The sequence below is a fragment of the Lycium ferocissimum genome, chromosome 4, assembly GCF_029784015.1.
Source record: "Lycium ferocissimum isolate CSIRO_LF1 chromosome 4, AGI_CSIRO_Lferr_CH_V1, whole genome shotgun sequence".
Lineage (NCBI taxonomy): Eukaryota > Viridiplantae > Streptophyta > Magnoliopsida > Solanales > Solanaceae > Lycium > Lycium ferocissimum.
The window spans coordinates 21,734,501-21,751,689 of NC_081345.1; the positions used below are offsets into that span (position 1 = coordinate 21,734,501).

Sequence of the window (17,189 nt, forward strand, 5' to 3'; positions counted from 1 at the left end):
TGGCGGTTAAATGATTTGGTCTTTAATATTTTCTCGTTCAAATAGGCTAATCTTTTTAATTGCTACGGATCCGACCGTGTCAAATAGGCTAGTCTTTGTAATTGCTACGTATCCGACCATGCAATTGCTACAAAATACCGACCGGAAAAGAAAGACGAACGCCTTTATCACGCCGGGAGAAGACGGTGGTCTAAAACGACATGAGGATGAATGATACATGAATCCCTCAAAACAAAAAAAAAAAAAAAAAAAAAAAAAACAAAAAACCTTGAAAACTTCCACTGAATACAGGGAAAGATGAAAATATGTGGCTTAGTAAAGCCCAAAAAGAAACAAAGATGATGAGGGAGAACACAAAAATAACAGAGAATCTTACATATTTTAGGAAATAGAGTTGAATTTTGGGGGTAAAAGGTTGAAATTAATGAGCAGTTAATATAGAGTAAAAAAAAGAAGTGAAAGAAATCAGAAACTGATTTGAAAAGCACGAAATTAGGGGAGATGGGAGTTAGAAACGTGTATATTTAGGAAAAGGGAAGAGAGAGAAAGTGTGCAGCTAAAAAATAGGGGTGTGGGGAGTGGTAAGTTAATTAGTAGAAAAGCGAGTAGCTATAAGTTGTAAAAATATAATATTATAGCTACTAAACTTAATTATTAAAAAGTATAGTTATGTTCCATAAATATGTAACATAGTAAGCTATGCATTTGGTAAAATTTACTTTTTTCAATTGTATTATCACTTATCAAAAAATTATATCCAAAAATTAATCAATTTACGCGCTTTTGAAGTGAGGCAAATATAAATTGGCCATTTCGGATAATATTACAAACATTGGTTATTTCGGGTAATTATTTTTTCTAAATAGTCATAGAGGGTTATTTTCCCTAAAATTTATGTCATTTTATCTTAATTATGTTTTAATGTGCTAAATAATTTTCCATATACGTTTATTAAACATGAATGAAATTTGAGGCATTTTTCTTAAATTTGTTTAATTAATTTATTTGGAAAGGGAGCCCAAAGACCGCACTCGGTCAAAGATGGAAAAGGCCACTGTGGCCATTAGAAATTTAATGGCTCAAGTTTTACCTGAACGCCGCGAAATAGACCTTTGATGCAAATTATTGACGCGACATAGCCTAGCGGCCCGATCACTACAAGATATTGGACCTTTTTTGTGGTGATCAAAGTTGCTGCAAAAGATCACAAAGTTGTCACTAAAGACATTGAGGTCACCGCATGTAATGCAGTTGCTAAAGTTTTTTTTTTACTGACGATTTCAGAGGTCGCCACAAGAACTACACATTTGGTGGCGATTAAGCTTGCCACAAAAAGGAAACAAATATGTGTCCAAAAAAATTCATATTGAGCCTTCAAGAAATATACCAAAACATGTATAATATGTGTATAATTAGTAAGTATACGTTAATTATACATTTATTAAACACAAATTATACAAAAATGATACATTTTCTAAATACATGCTGTAGGGATATATATTCTATAAAATAATGATACAATTTCTATACGTATAATACATTTTTTTATATGTATACACTAGTAATACATATGCTATACAATAATGATACAGTTTTTATAGTTTGGGCCAGATGGCTATTTGTGTGCTTTTCCCATCAAAGATTGCGGGTTGGGAGCCCAGACATGACGACGCTCACCCTCGCGAACCCCCAAATTTAATTTAGGGTTTTGCAATGTCTCTGTTTTGCTTACCCTGTAATAATTCCTTAATTTCACCCTCCCAATCGTTTACATCATCTGCAATTGGACATGCCTCGGCTTTCAAACCCTTATTTCCTTCTCTACCCGTTTTTAGTTTCGAAAAAATTTCAAACCTTAAGCCGAGTATTTTAATTGACCTGTCTCAGAACAAACCTCACTTTGCCAGGTGCTTGGGTTCTTCAGTTGAGCCACATAATCATGCAAATTATACTACTATTATATTCCTCAAAGGTACATTGACAAATTCCCTACACTTGTGATGATTAAAGATATATTATGTCGATTGAAGAAGGAATAGATAGAAGTAATGTTTTAAGGAAGCCTTAAACCTTACATTTTCCAGTAATTATGCTATCTTCCCATTACTTTTTTTTTTTTTAATGTATTCATGATTGTGATTTGCTTGTAATCATTGAAGGGGTAGAAGCTTTATGAAATGGGGGATATAGTGAATAATGCTTGAATATTTTGTCAAGTCAGTGCCATTCCAGTTCTGTAATTATGGTACATGGCATGTGAAATAAACCCTTCAATTGTTTTAAGAGACAATTAATGGCAGCTCATATAAGGAGAGGAAACTTGGTCAGGCGTTTCTTTAGCGTGTCTATGATGATTTACATTTGGGGTGTGTTTGGTATGAAAGAAAATGTCATTTCCTGGCAACCAAACACCTAAAATATTTTCCATTAAAAGGGAAAAAACAACTTTCGTTCCTTTTTTTTTAATCTGATAATCCATTTGAAATAGCTCTCAAATTTTATTGAGTGCTGGATTGTGTGACAAAGTCTTTTCTGGAGAACATTTTCCAGAAGACATTTTTCAGAAAATATTTGCGTCATACCAAACTCACCCTTAATGTGGGGGTGGGGTTGTGTATTGCTTTCTGTTAAGTTGCACTAAGGCTATACGCAGATAAAGGATATTGAGGAGAGCTTTATATTTCGTATGGTTGTTCTCATTATTTTATAGTCTAGAACTTCCAAAGATCTCTTTGATTGATAGCATGTGAAAGAGATGCTATGCCGATGTATCAAATTATGTGGTTTATTAGTCTTCTCTTTTAGCTGTGAAGCTTTGGTCTGAGCAGTCAACAGCAAATGGATCAGGAACTTTTGTCAAGGCTTTCTGTATTTCCAAGCCTTGGATGATTATACTCCTTGTCTGGGTATTACATTCTGGAATTTGATTGATGCAGGACTAGCAAAGTCAACCTCAGAGGGAAGATTGAAGGTGGTATTTTCACAATTTGGAGATGTCAGTCGAGGTGCATATTCTTTATCAAGGAATTGCTATGTACAATTTTGTCTTCGCCCTTTTCTTGACAAAAATCATATGTGATAAGATCATTTCTTGATATTTATCAAAAAAAAAAGAAGATCTCGTGTTGATAGTTATTCATGTTAAGAAGCTCCTAATTTTTCTTTCCTCCCTGTGTTGCAAATCAGATTATAATTGATAAGAATACTAAGCAACCATTGGGGTTTGCATTATTCAAGCTAACTGCTAAGGTCATACTTGTTTTTTCCTAAATGTGTTGCAGTCAAGATCCTAACTGATAAGAAAAGTAAGCAACCGTTGGGGTTTGCATATATCTGGTTTCCCGATAATGAATCCGCACAATCTGCTGTCCAAGAGATGAATGGAAAGGTAGCATTTTTATAAGTATATCTCTTGGTTTGGATCCACTAGTAAATACACATCTGAGAATTTCTTGGCTGTCTAGTTCTTAGATGGCAGGTTTATACAGGTTCAAATGGCAAAGCCTGGATCTTGCAAGCCGAATGTCAAGACAGCACCTTACAAGTTCTAGGCTACTCCATCTGCTTCTGGCTAGTGTTAGCAACCCGTGTAACGTCATTAAAGGTTACTCAGGCGTGGATGAATCCACGATTCAGGAGAACCCAAGCAAACCTTGTTGACAAATGACAATGACAAGGGGCTATTCAATTCTACTGATATATGAACTTGGCTAATATTGCTCCTTTGTTGATATAGATTTTAGTTTGTGCTGTGCATATGTGTACTCTGTAACTGCTGTATCTTTTGGCAATTTGTAAGGGCCGCAGACATTGAACACAAAAAAGAAAGAGAGGAAAAACTAGTTCAGAACCTCAGATGTACTCTTCTATATTGCTGTGTCTTAACTATCAGTACGAGTTAAACAAGTGGATCATTAAACAGTGTTATGCGAACTTAAATAAGAGCAGAACACAATGAAAGCAAAGAATTATTATTTGCGACATCAATTAATTAAAGATTGAACTAGCTAACGATGTAACTTTTAAGGATAAGCATGTAGCAAAAAGAGAAAAAAAGAGAACTTGTACTGAATTGGTTGTGAGCAACGTACAAGAGGCTCCTTGTATAGGAGATTAGTATCGAGATTCAGTGGTGGATCCATGGAGAATGCTAATGGATTGATTTCGCCAATTCACGGTAGAGTAAATTCTGTTAATAGGTTAGGGTGATCATGGTTGTCATGGTAAGGTGCGGTAACACTTTATGAAAATGTTTTCTTGGAAGGTTGTGTTTCTTACTTATTTTCTGGTGTTTGATAAGTGAGCAAGAAAATATTTAGTAAAAAGCTATTGGGGTAGGGAGTGGAATTCGGGTATGGCATAATCAAGGGGTCGGGGTTAGGGGCTTAGGGAGTTGGGTGGATTGGGTAGATACAACAAACTTGAAATATCTCTTATCAAACTTGTTTTTTTATTTTCATTAGGTAAGTTATTTTTCACATTTGAAGTAACTTTTTTTCCTACATAAATGTTCTCGAAAACATTTTAAAATATTTTCCTCCACACGGAACACACCCTTTTATCTTGTATTAATTAATTTGATTTGATTTGTAGTAAGTTTTTACCATGGTCATAGCCCCTTCGGCAGGCCGCAGTGCCGCCGTACTGTACCAACACAGCAACTCAATCCAAGCAACTGACCAAGGTCTGACAAAAGGGACCTACCAGTTTACATTTTCTTTTCAAATAAATCGTCCATGTTTCCAGAAGAAAAAAAAAGGTCGGACATGTTTCCACCACGTGTTCTCCTTGATTACAAGTTACAACTCCTACTAGTAAATTGAAATGAAGGGGGTAAAACAAAAAAGTGTTACCCTATATTCATCTCCTCGGAAAAAAGAGGAAAAGAAGTAGAAGAAGGTTCTAGTTTGAACAAGAAGAAGCAGTGGAAACACAATTATGCAGACGATCAATGCAATGGCAGTAGTTCGAATGGCGATGAGAGGCCATAATAATAATAATAATTCCCTTGAGGCGGAAATAGCATTTGGGACTGTAACATGGTTCGTCTATGCAGGGTTGTCATGTTTTTTGGTGCTGTTTGCGGGAATAATGTCCGGATTGACATTGGGACTCATGTCTTTGGGCCTCGTTGAGCTCGAAATCCTTCAGCGAAGTGGCACCCCCTCTGAGAAAAAGCAAGCAGGTTTTTTAGTTCACTTTACTCTTCACTTTTTGACGAATTTGTCACATTTAATCAGTCTCTTTAAGATTTTCTGGAAATGTTAGTTGGTCTCAAGGATTCAACATTCACATAATAGTTTTGACGATAACTATAATTAAGAAAATCTTTGAGAGAAAGAGGACAGTGTTTGTTTCTCTATGGCTTTGTAACGAATTCACTTGGCGATTAAAAAGATACTGTTTGTTACCAAACAAATAAGATTTTAAATTGTATCTTCCAGTTGCTGCATTTTTTTTTTTTTTGGGATCAATCAATCTGATTTGGTTGATTTGTACAGACTATTTTTAGGTTTAATAAAACCCCACCAAGCTACTTGGTGGTTTTTCTTTTAAAAAAGATTTTAAATTGTGTCAATTATTGTTTGATCTTCAATAGATTTCAATTTGTTTAAGTCGTATTCAACTTTCAAAATCACTGAGGCAATTATTGAAAGAAGGATGAAATTACATTGGTGATATTATATGTATGTAAATATCAAACCTGGTAAAAGTGATGAATCTAGACTGATTTGAACAACACAAAGTCAAAGCTATTTTTGAATAAATCAGCAGTAGAAGCAGTTACTGAAAGGTTCTCAAAACAATTGAAGAATGGAGCGTAAAGGCAAGAAACAATACAAATCAAGAATCAAGATCCAAAGGAAGATGCTCAAGATTGGATTTATGTGGAAAAATTTAGTACAAGTCAAGGCTAGGACAAGCTGTCAAGGAATCAAACTCAAAAAGAAGTACCCGAGCTGTGTATGGTATTCTGAAAATGAGAATGAACTGAGACACAGTAATTCTCCAAATTCCACTATGATCAATTACTCAGGCAAAGCACGAATCAGTTGTAAAAAGGTCAAATAACTGAATATACAAGGAAAGAAGTCATACAAAGTTTGAAGGCAACGGCTAGCAGACTAAACGAGACAATTAAAAAGATGAAGACCATCAAGGGATTTTAAGCACCAAACGAATGCTGAACTTATATGAAAATCTACAACAGTTAGAAGAATGATCAAGACACAAAGACTCAACCGTCTAAAGCAGAATTAAAGAAGAGAGGCAGACTTATGCATTAAACTGCTGTGATCCAAAAAACTAGTCGTTTCTTCTCTAAGCTTTCTGATCAAAACAGAGTTGAATTCATTTTTGAGCTCTGTACTTAACTAGAAAACTGCCCTACTTGTTTAAGGGATGGTAATATACTCTCATTGTAATTCAAATTACTTGAAATTCTAGTCTCTCAGCTGTGAGAAGATTTAGGCAAAATTAGTTGCTGGTGACAAAATGTGAAAGTCACAGTTGCAAGGATTCGTTCATGGTGACTGAAGAACTAAAACCACACGTTCGTGGTACACATATAAAACCACTTGTTGCTTGAGCTTGAGTAAGACAAGTTTGATCATAGTGAAACACTTTGATTGAAGGGAGCCTGGAGTGTGCCGAACTAGTATAAAAACCAAGTTTGCATCTTTTTTTCACTTTGCATTTAAATTACTGTTGTTAACTTTGATTCTTTACTTGTTCTCATTTAATCTGTGGTTTAAAGGATTTCCAGAATCAGTTCTGGAAACTTAAGTTTTTGATAATCAGTTTATTCCGATAAGTTTTTGAAAAAAACAACAAACACTCAATTCATCCCCTCTTGTGTGTTTATTTAATACCCAAACTATGAAGTGAAAGTTCTCAACTTGAGTCCTTAAACTGATTATAAGTTTGGACTTTTTAATAAGAACTACTCATTGTGATTTGCTCATTGAATGGTACATCAAGTCGAGTGAGGTGATAATTTCCTGGGATCAACTTTATCTCTGCATTTAAACTGGATATATGGATGAGATGTGAATATATTCTACTATAAGGTATCTTGTGATTAAAAATAAATGGAGAAATACCTTTCACTTTATTACCAGTTCTGAAATATTGTTTCATTTTTGGGAGAATCATTATCAATGCATAACTTCTACTTTTAATGGAATGTTCACCTTTTCAGCTGCAATACTTCCCGTTGTTCAGAAGCAACACCAGCTTCTTGTGACCCTACTTCTATGTAATGCCGCTGCAATGGAGGCCCTACCAATATACCTGGACAAAATGTTCAACCAATATGTGGCTATTATATTATCAGTAACTTTTGTCTTGGCATTTGGAGAGGTAAATGAACCACTCGACTTCAATTAAGATCTCAACATTTAAGACCTTGCACGATGATCTTATCTTCCTCCTATTTTGGTTTTGCAGGTTATACCTCAAGCAATATGTACAAGGTACGGACTTGCGGTGGGTGCAAACTTTGTTTGGCTTGTTCGTGTTCTGATGGTTATATGCTACCCAATTGCTTACCCCATAGGGAAGGTAATTATTCCAGCTTTGAAGTAATCGTTTCAAAGATAAATCAAGAATTGTATGCTATTTCACTTGAAATTATTGGATTTCTCCAAGGCAGAAGTACCAAAAGTAAAGATAGCTAAGTCAATGAATGATGCCAAAACATATGCATTCTTTACTTAAACAGAGTGCCATCATTTGAACATCTTGGATTCTGAATTCTTGTTGAAGCCTTAGAATACTTTTAGGGGTCGTTTGGTTGGTGGGATAAAGGATAACAATCTTTGGATAAAATGCTGGATTATTTTATCCCGCGTTTGGTTACGGGTATTAAGTAGTCAGGGGAACCATTTTGTAGTAAAATGGTGAGATTAGCTATCCCATATAGAAGGTGGGATATCCTTGTCTATCCCATCCTGGTAACCAAAAGACCCCTTAGCTGATGAGAATTGAAATCTGTTTATCAAGAAACATATAACACAAGAAGCTTTGTTCTTCTCGCTTTCTGCATCTCTGTACTAATTTCGAAGTTCTTTTAAGCACTTACAAAATTATGATTTGAATTTGCTACCACTGACTTCTGTTGCGATGGTCTGTATTTCAGATCCTAGACTGTGTGTTAGGACATCATGAAGTACTATTTAGACGAGCTCAGTTAAAAGCTCTTGTTTCTATCCACAGTCAAGAGGTCAGTGTTGTATCCTTAATTTTCAGTAGTGATATTACTGCAGAACCAGTTGTTTATTGAGAAAGTTCTGCAGGCTGGCAAGGGAGGTGAACTTACACATGATGAAACAACAATCATTAGTGGAGCATTAGATTTGACTGAGAAGGTACAAACACTGAAGCTTTCTTACAGGGGGTGTTCGGAATGGAGCAAAACATTTTCCAGAAAATATTTTCCCATTTTCCATGTTCGGTTGGTCAAAATGTTTTGGAAAACATTTTCTCTAGGAAAACAAGTTCCTTTAAAATGAGGAAAATGACTTCCCTAATGGAAGTAGGGAAAACAAGTTCCATAACTGACATTCCAAGTTCATTATGTCCTCCCCACCCACCCAACCCCCCCCCCCCCCCCCCACACCAAAACTCTTGACCATCCTACCCCCACCACCCCTGAACCCCACTCCCCACCCCTATAGTGTTTTGCTAGATTACATATAAATGTTCTTGGGATAATATTTTCTTGCTTGCTTACCGAACACTAGAAAATAAGTAAGAAACCAACTTGTTTTCCAAGAAAAATTTTCCTTCGTACTGAACACACCCATAGTTCCCATGCTTCTCCAGACCCAAGGTTTATAATTAATGCTTGGCTTTTAACATTCTTAGTTCCTTATTGAATTCTTTTTAGATGTGAAAATGGACCATATCATGAGAAAAACAAATTCAATTAGAAACTTTTTCCTAAGTTATCAGTATCCTGAGATTCATGGTTCAAGACAGACGCTTACTATTTATGATACTTACTCTTGGCCCTTTCTTTTCCAGGATAAGTTGATTCAATTAGAATTAACTAACTATTTTTTTTTTTTTCTCTTCTTTTCTATTGTGAATCTGATAACTTTGATACATGAGTGTGATGACTGTGCTCTCTTTTGTTTGGATTTTGGGTTGTTGATAGACTGCTGAGGAGGCCATGACACCCATTGAATCGACATTTTCATTGGATGTCAATTCAAAGCTGGACTGGTGAGTATGACTAAACCATTATTCTTCCAAGCTTTGGTATTACTCAACACTATACATCTACTCTTGAGTCCTGCAATGTTTCTTTGGTTATGTAGTCATTAGTTCCAAGGCATGAGATTCTGTTATCAAATATCTGCACACTATTTTTACTTCACTTACTGCGTTGGACTAACAAGTGCTTAATTTTTTTTTCTTTTCCAACGTGACTACAACTTATGATAATCTAGCGATTGATAAGTACTAACTTTGACCTATAAATGAAAAAGTTATGTTATCTTTTATGCTAGGCTGTCAAAGTTCAGCTGACGGCTAATTTCCTTTAAAAGAATTCTATTAGTTCTGTGGCTGGAGGTAAATAATAATTCAGCTGACAACTATTCCATCACGCTATGGAGACTCGCAATGAAACTTTTGAACAGTAACATGTGACGTTTGAATCATATTGTTGATATGGTTCAAATTGAATGGTCACAGGCATGTGATATTATGGTTAATATGTATTGCACCATAATTAATAAGGCTAATTTTTCCTCTTCATGTTTTCCCTAATTTTATTGTTCCTGTGGACGGGGCTGCAAGGAATTTGAATTAAAAGCTAGCTCTTGCCAATTGAACCTTAGATGTGACCTATGACCGCCATTTTTCATTTTCTTTCCAACAAAAAAGAAAAAACTTCTTCAGATGAGCTGTATAGTGTACTGCCTTCTTGCTATCTGCTTACAGAACTTATATCTACAAATATTTGTGCCGTCATTTATTATTTGTGCGATTCCTGGAAGGGCTTACCTCACTAGACATGAACAATTTCTTGGTACAATAAGTTCTAATTTTGTTTTTGCTTCTCAAATACTCTATGGACATGTAAACTGAAAGAAGCTCTATTTCTTGGATGTTAACCCTAGAAATATTCTCTAGATGAATTTTAGCAGTTGACTAACAGATCTTCTGTGTCCCTATTATAGGGAGGCAATGGGTAAAATTATTGCTCGGGGTCATAGCCGAGTTCCAGTCTACTCAGGCAGTCCAAAGAATATAATTGGACTTCTACTAGTGAGTTTGGATCTCACATTTTGAGCACTTGTAATCTTGCTACTCCAGTGAAGTTCTGATAGTTTAACTTTATGTTAGGTAAAAAGTCTTCTTACCGTACGTGCAGAAACTGAGACACCAGTTAGTGCTGTTTCCATCCGCAGAATTCCACGGTATTAAAGTTTTACTACTCTACTTCCTGCCCTCTATGCATGTATCGAGCCAGTAAGCTTTAAATCTTGTTTTCTATAAATCTTTTCAGAGTTCCGGCTGATATGCCACTATATGACATACTAAACGAGTTTCAAAAGGGTAGCAGTCATATGGCTGCAGTAGTGAAGCTTAAAGGGAAAAGCAAAAAAACTCCCTCTGTACTTGAGGGAGAGAAATCTGATGACAGTACAGTCACCAGTGGAAATCCAAATGTAACTGCCCATCAAAAGACGGCAAAGGGTGACAAGCCAGATTGTGTCGCCATTGATATCGACAAGGCTACAGTACCGGCAGCAACAACTCCGACATCAGGTGATGTAGTGACAAATGGATTGCCTGAGTCATCAGATGATATAGAGGATGCTGAAGTAATAGGTATTATCACTTTGGAAGATGTTTTTGAAGAACTTTTACAGGTGAGGTTTTGGGTTCTTCTGGCTTGAGAAACTGACAAAAATGTTCCCTCATGTTTGAGGGTTGGTTCAAAATAATTCCGTAAGTATGTATTACTTCTAGTCCTTTAAGTTTGCCAAAAGCGAACACCTTTTGTCTCGTTCAAGAAACGAAATTAATGGGAACTACAAAAAAAAAAAAAAAAAAGAAGAGGAAATTAGCGGGAACTCACATTAGAAGTACAAATTTTTGTAGTTTCCACTATTTTTAATTTATTTCTAGAGTCTGGTCCTGCCTTTTGAGGTATAATTTCTAATATTTTTTATATCTTTTTAGTGTCTAATGTAGTTTTTTGTGTTACATATTTTAGGATTTGATGCGACTCTCTTGATGTTTATAGTTAAATCCATTTTTCTATTGTTTCTGTCAAAATCTAACTGACAGAGTTCCGTAAATATTTTACGAAGACTAGAAGTGTTAACTTTTAGCAAACTTTAAGGACCAAAACTATTAAGTGCATACTTAAGGGACTATTTTGAACCTACTTTCAAATATAAGGTACCTTTTTTTGTCATTTTCTCTTCTAGCTTCTTGTTACTACCTCTTTTACACATCTGAATGTAACAGATGGAAATTACAATTCAAAAAATTTGTCGTCATTGTTGCAGGAGGAAATAGTAGACGAGACTGATGAATATGTTGACGTACATAAGAGGTGTATGAGAGCTGGACATCTTAATTTCTCGCACTCAATATAATAACAGTTGTTGAAAGAGCAGTTTGTAACTTTCTCCAAATTCTTACAGGATACGTGTGGCGGCAGCAGCAGCAGCTTCATCAGTGGCACGTGCTCCATCAACCCGGAGGTTAACAGCCCAAAAGGGAAGCGTAAGTGCACATTGTGTACACATTTTATTCGATATACATTGATATATGCTGAAATTTTTTGGAACTCAACATAATTATTTCTAGATACACCTAGTTGCAAGAAAATAGATCCATTGTGTGGCATCATCAGATGGTAAACTGTACACAGTGATTTCAAGTGCATGGTCAGAGCTTTTCATATGTACCTGATTCATCACAAAATTATTACTAAAGCTAGTCTAATAGTTTTATAACAGGTATATCCTTCTTTTGAAAAACATTATAGATCTGTTTTGCTATTGTCAATGAAAAAGGTTTCCTGAAATTAAAGAACTAACACAAACAACAGTACCGATCATGGAATCACTCTATGAATAGGTCAATGCTGTGACCTCCCACCATTCACGCCATCCCTTGCTTTTTACAAGGACAGCTTCTCGCCCAGAAAGGGAAACAAATGAAGATTGGAGTAGAGTGGAAGCTTGAAATCATCAACATGCAATAGAGTCTTGCATTGCAGATTAGTACCTACTAAAAGCTGTGGCACACTCTGTCTGAATATCTTTTAAATAATTCCTTAAAAATTCATTTTGATGATATATCCATAAGTATTTGCTGCCCTTGATTATTGCTTTTCCTAATACTCCAGATAGTTAGAGTGTACTAATGAGAGAGGGGAGTCCTATGATGCTTCATTTGTGAACGGAATTTTCTGTTTTATTGTTCACAAAAAGCTGTTGCGGAATAAATTACTGATGTTTCTAATTGGATTCCGCAGGGGGTGCAAAGCAAGCAAGGACAAAACCCAAAAAAGTCGAGCGAGGACATTTCCATGTCAAGAAGGACACAAGGGAATCTCGGAGAGCCTCTTCTTGTGGTAACAAGAGATAAAGAGCCGTAGTTCGGTAACCTCAGAGGGTCAGTTATGTTGAGAGGAAAAGGAACAAGTCTTACCGCAACCTCATGTATAGTTTTGTGAGTGCATATTCTTTTAATATAAAACTTTCGCCTCTTGTTGATAAATGCCAGAGTGTTTTGCAGTTCGAACAGGAGAACTATATTTATAGGCTATAGCTCGTTTTTGTTTGAGAGTTGTACGTTGGTAGTTAACATGAAAATATCTAGAGAATTTTAATCGATTTGTAGAAAGAGCCCAAGACATGAATACTGTATAAATCATGAATTGGTGCAATAATGTCGATTTAGAACCATAAGCAAGCCCTCTTTTTTCTGTTTTTCTTCCCAGTTCGAGGTTGGTTAAACATTGTACAAGACGGAATATTCTGTATATGTCCCAATAATATCCTACACTATGATAAACTTCATTGATAGTGTTAAAAGTATTTATACTCTCAGTGTATATCTAAGTTAAATCCACGAAGAAAATGTTTGACCATCTCAACTTTCCTCCCCAATGCTCATTCATTTCTTCATTCCCAAGAAGAATCACCGAAGACCTCCAGATAATGTAAGGGCACGTTCTCTACTCCTGGATGTACCTAGAGCACATCTGCTATAATCTATATTCTATATGAGTTTAAGTTCTACGCATTGGGGAAAAGATACCCAACTAGGTCAGTTAAAAGGTAATTGCAGGTAACTTTATTTAATATAACGTTCAATATTGACTGGTATCTTAGTAGATGAATAAGCTGAGTCATAAGCTATTTCCCTTCCATATATAGTACATAGGAGGCAGAGCAAATTTAGGATAAGTTCTGTGGATAATTGAACCGATTGCTTTTTGCTTCAGCTATGAACTATGCATACATATAATTTGATGATAGACCAATACACTCATTAATTTTGATCCTACTGACTTTAGATCTTGAATTCCCCTATGACTCTATGAGTAGGAGGACTCAACCATACGTAGTTATTTCAACTAATTCCTGCGGAAGGCTATCTTTATCACATATTTTAATCTGGATGGTTAGCGGATGGACGCAATCATACAATGAGCTGCTGGACTTGAAGATGTAAAATATTGACATGATATTGTTTTTCATCATTCTCCATCACGTATTAACATACATACTGCCATATTGTATTGGTAGAATAAAACAATGAGAGTGGAGTTTTTGTTTAATGAGTTAACGTGTGAGTAATATTTGGTTATATCAACACCAATGGACAGATATATTTCAAAGAAGCTGAGAGATATCAGAACAGTGAATCTGGTGTTGCTCATTGCTTGCTGCTATGACATAAGAATTTTTATTCTAAATGTATAAAGATGATTAGTGTACACGTGTATATATATATATATATATATATATATATATATATATATATATATATATATGCAAGACTTTTTCCTGATCAAATCGAATTATTGATTAATATACACTAATATGTACAAAAACAAAAAATAAAGACTTAAAAATCACTAGTTAATACTAACAAAATGCTAATTTCATTTGCACGGGAGAGATCGAGAGAGAGAGAGATTAGAGAGAAGGATCTTAAGGCAAATAGCTAAATAACTCAGCGGCCATTAGAATATTGTAGCTTCTTTGTCCCAACATAAAAGCATAGTTATGCAAATCCTCATAATGCAGAGCTTCCCTTTCTGCTGTTTCACCATTCTCCTCAACTTTGCAAATCTCATCTTCCTCATCATTATATTCTTCCTCGCAATTGCACTAACTATATAGTGGATTACTATTTACTGGATAAGTTATCTGAACTCAAAGGTTCCTTATGTTTATATATAAACGAGAAATTAATTAGCTCTTAGACTTTGAAACACATGGAGGGTTAAACCACCATGCAAGAAGACATGTAGGACGTCACGTAGGGCCGCCATAATGCATACTTAAACAACATGACAGCATCCATATATCTCACATGCCCTTTCTGTATAAATGGTGTTTTGAACATTTTAAGGGTGATCAAGTCAATAAAGTCTTTGATTTAGCCCCAAAATCTTGCGCAGCTCCAAAAGTCATATGTAGTTAGTTTTGTATAAATTTAATAAACTCACCACTTTCCACCCAACTATACAAGTTATATTCATTTTTAAAAAAAATTATTTAACCTGTAGTCAGCATTGACAAACTTCAAACAAGCGCTTTCCTGATTTATAGGGCGTTTTTTTTTAGTCAGTGCGGAAAAAAATATACTCCCTCCGTACCAATTTATATGAGGGTGTTTGACTGGACATAAAGTTTAAGAAAGAAAGAAAGACTTTTGAATCTTGTGGTCTAAAACAAGCCAAAGAAACTTCTGTGGCTAGAAATCATTTCATTAAGGGTAAAATGAAAATTTTAGAGTTAAATTGTTGCTAAATATAGAAAGGTGTCATTATTGTTGCTAAATATAGAAAGATGTCATTCTTTTTTGGACTGACTAAAAAGAAAGATTGTCATATATATATATATATATATATATTGGAACGAAGGAGTAACACATTTCTATATTTAGTAACAATTTAATTTTAAATTTCTCATTTTAATTTCAATAAGATAGTCCCTCTGTCCCAATTTATGTGGCGCCCTTTACTTTTTAGTCTGTCCCAAAAAAAAAAAAGTCACCTTTTATAATTAGAAACAACTTAACTTTAAAATTCCTTTACTCTCAATAAAATGATTTATAGCCACACAAATATCTAAGGTTTGTTTTAGATCACAAATTTCAAAAGCATTTCTTTCTTTGTTAAACTTTGTGCCAAATCAAGCGATGCCACATAAATTGAGACGGAAGGAGTAATTTATGTTGTCCCTATATTTAAATCAGTAATTTAAGAAAACAAGTTTCTGTTTTATGAACACAAAAAACAGAAGAAAAAAATTGAGAACAGCAATGTAGAAGAATCAAAAAAAAAAATCGAGCCCACAAGTTTCTTGTCTGTCCTTAAGGAATTTAATCTCCTCATAATTGTCAAGGTTAATGGATTAATTCCTCCCTGGATAGAACGGAAAACTATTCTGTAATAGTGGCAATGCAAATTGCAGAACTTCAGCGAACTCAAATGGCGGCAGCAAATCACACTGGACACTTACATTTTTGCTTTTGAAAACTTTTCAGTAAATTTCATGTGATTGATATTAGTGAATGTTTGTTTCAGCCACTGTATGTTCAGTAATAATACTGTTTGGAAAATAAAGTCTGCGAATTTTAAACTAAAATTATACGCGGAAAATATCAAAATTTGAAGAAAAAATAACGGAATTAGAAAATAAATTTGGTCCAAAAGGATTATCAATCAATTAGATCATCTTACCAAATGCAAATCCAAATAATCCCAAGCTAAGCCAAGCGATCACGATAGCGCGAGGGGAGACTCTCTTCTCAACTCTTTAATAGTTAGAAGAAGTGATTCTATAAATAAGCACATACGAAGTGTTTTCTCTCACCAATGTGGAGCAAAGTGTCTTTGCACAGATAAAATTTGTTTGAATTTCATTTTCATCCATTTTATTTCCCACCATTTCTCAATTCACACTACACTCATCTTTAAAGCCCAACTATTTATAACTATACAAATATCTATGACTTGGACGTATTTAAGTTTGCCTTTATGCTAGTACGAATTTTACTGATCCATTGCATGCAGAGGCCAATTTAGGATTTCTGGAGCATGGATTCACCACTAAAAAAAAATGTATTAAGCGGGAAATGATTCCTAGTCCCCTAGGTAAATAACTCAACTTTCAACCAAGTGCACCATTTGGTCTTTGCAGTATGTGTTCCAATAGGTAGTATTATACTAATTGTAGAAAATATATACATAAAATATCTAGTTTTACGGCGAGACCATGTGTTCACGCGCTCAAAAAATAAGGCCTAAAATCGCCCCTGAATTTTGCATGCCCTTGGGTTAAAATGAGCGTTAAGTTCAATGTATATGGTGAAACCTTATCTTCCATGGAAGCTTGACCTCACTATTTTGTATCTTTTCAGTGCTTCCTCCTTTGAAAGATCGACAGATAGGATCCCAGGAATTAATGTTCACCTCTGCTGCAACTTACGTCAACCTCACGGACAGGTTCACAGCCCCACACGACGACTTCTATTCATACATGTATTTTTCCCATTATTTCCATGCATGCCTTTTGTCCCTGCATGTGCTTCGGTTTATTCGCGTTTGGCAGATCGAGTCCGTTGTGTGAATCTCAAGTTTGGTAGTAACGTTTACTTAAACATATGAAGTATACTTGTTTTGATTAAGCACTTTGAACACATGATAAAGTATTTCTATTTTACCCTTTCGAATCAAATTTTGGAAAATTTTATGCGCGGGTTCTCAAGTGTTGGCGCTCATTATGTAAATAAGTTAATCACTTAGAAAATATCACATATATATAATTAAAAGATGGTAAAATATTTTATGTGGTGAACTTATCTACTTAATAAACGCATGAGAAGTGAAAATCATCAAAAACTTCTTCAAAATGAGGCGAAAGGGTCAAGTAGAATTAAACACTTTATCATGTGTTCAACTGCTTAATTGGAAC

The 17,189-nt window shown here is 35.1% G+C and overlaps 2 protein-coding genes across 3 annotated transcripts; both read left to right on the plus strand.

Annotated features, from left to right (window-relative positions):
• Window positions 1-1,665: 1,665 nt before the first annotated feature.
• On the plus strand, window positions 1,666-3,855 carry LOC132051820 (organelle RRM domain-containing protein 6, chloroplastic-like). The gene is made up of 4 exons (XM_059443050.1): window positions 1,666-1,972; window positions 2,937-3,005; window positions 3,282-3,388; window positions 3,465-3,855. The coding sequence occupies exons 1-4, from the start codon at window positions 1,714-1,716 to the stop codon at window positions 3,549-3,551; spliced, it is 522 nt and encodes a 173-aa protein (XP_059299033.1). The 5' UTR covers window positions 1,666-1,713; the 3' UTR covers window positions 3,552-3,855.
• A 998-nt stretch (window positions 3,856-4,853) lies between these two features.
• LOC132051821 (DUF21 domain-containing protein At4g14240-like) lies at window positions 4,854-12,906 on the plus strand. 2 transcript variants are annotated; one of them, XM_059443051.1, is made up of 12 exons: window positions 4,854-5,185; window positions 7,202-7,362; window positions 7,450-7,563; window positions 8,141-8,224; window positions 8,298-8,369; window positions 9,161-9,228; window positions 10,191-10,278; window positions 10,357-10,430; window positions 10,520-10,886; window positions 11,532-11,578; window positions 11,670-11,751; window positions 12,509-12,906. In XM_059443051.1, the coding sequence occupies exons 1-12, from the start codon at window positions 4,939-4,941 to the stop codon at window positions 12,629-12,631; spliced, it is 1,527 nt and encodes a 508-aa protein (XP_059299034.1). In that variant the 5' UTR covers window positions 4,854-4,938; the 3' UTR covers window positions 12,632-12,906. The 2 variants fall into 2 exon arrangements, with proteins under 2 accessions (XP_059299034.1, XP_059299035.1); XM_059443052.1 differs by lacking the exon at window positions 8,141-8,224.
• The last annotated feature ends 4,283 nt before the right edge of the window (window positions 12,907-17,189 follow it).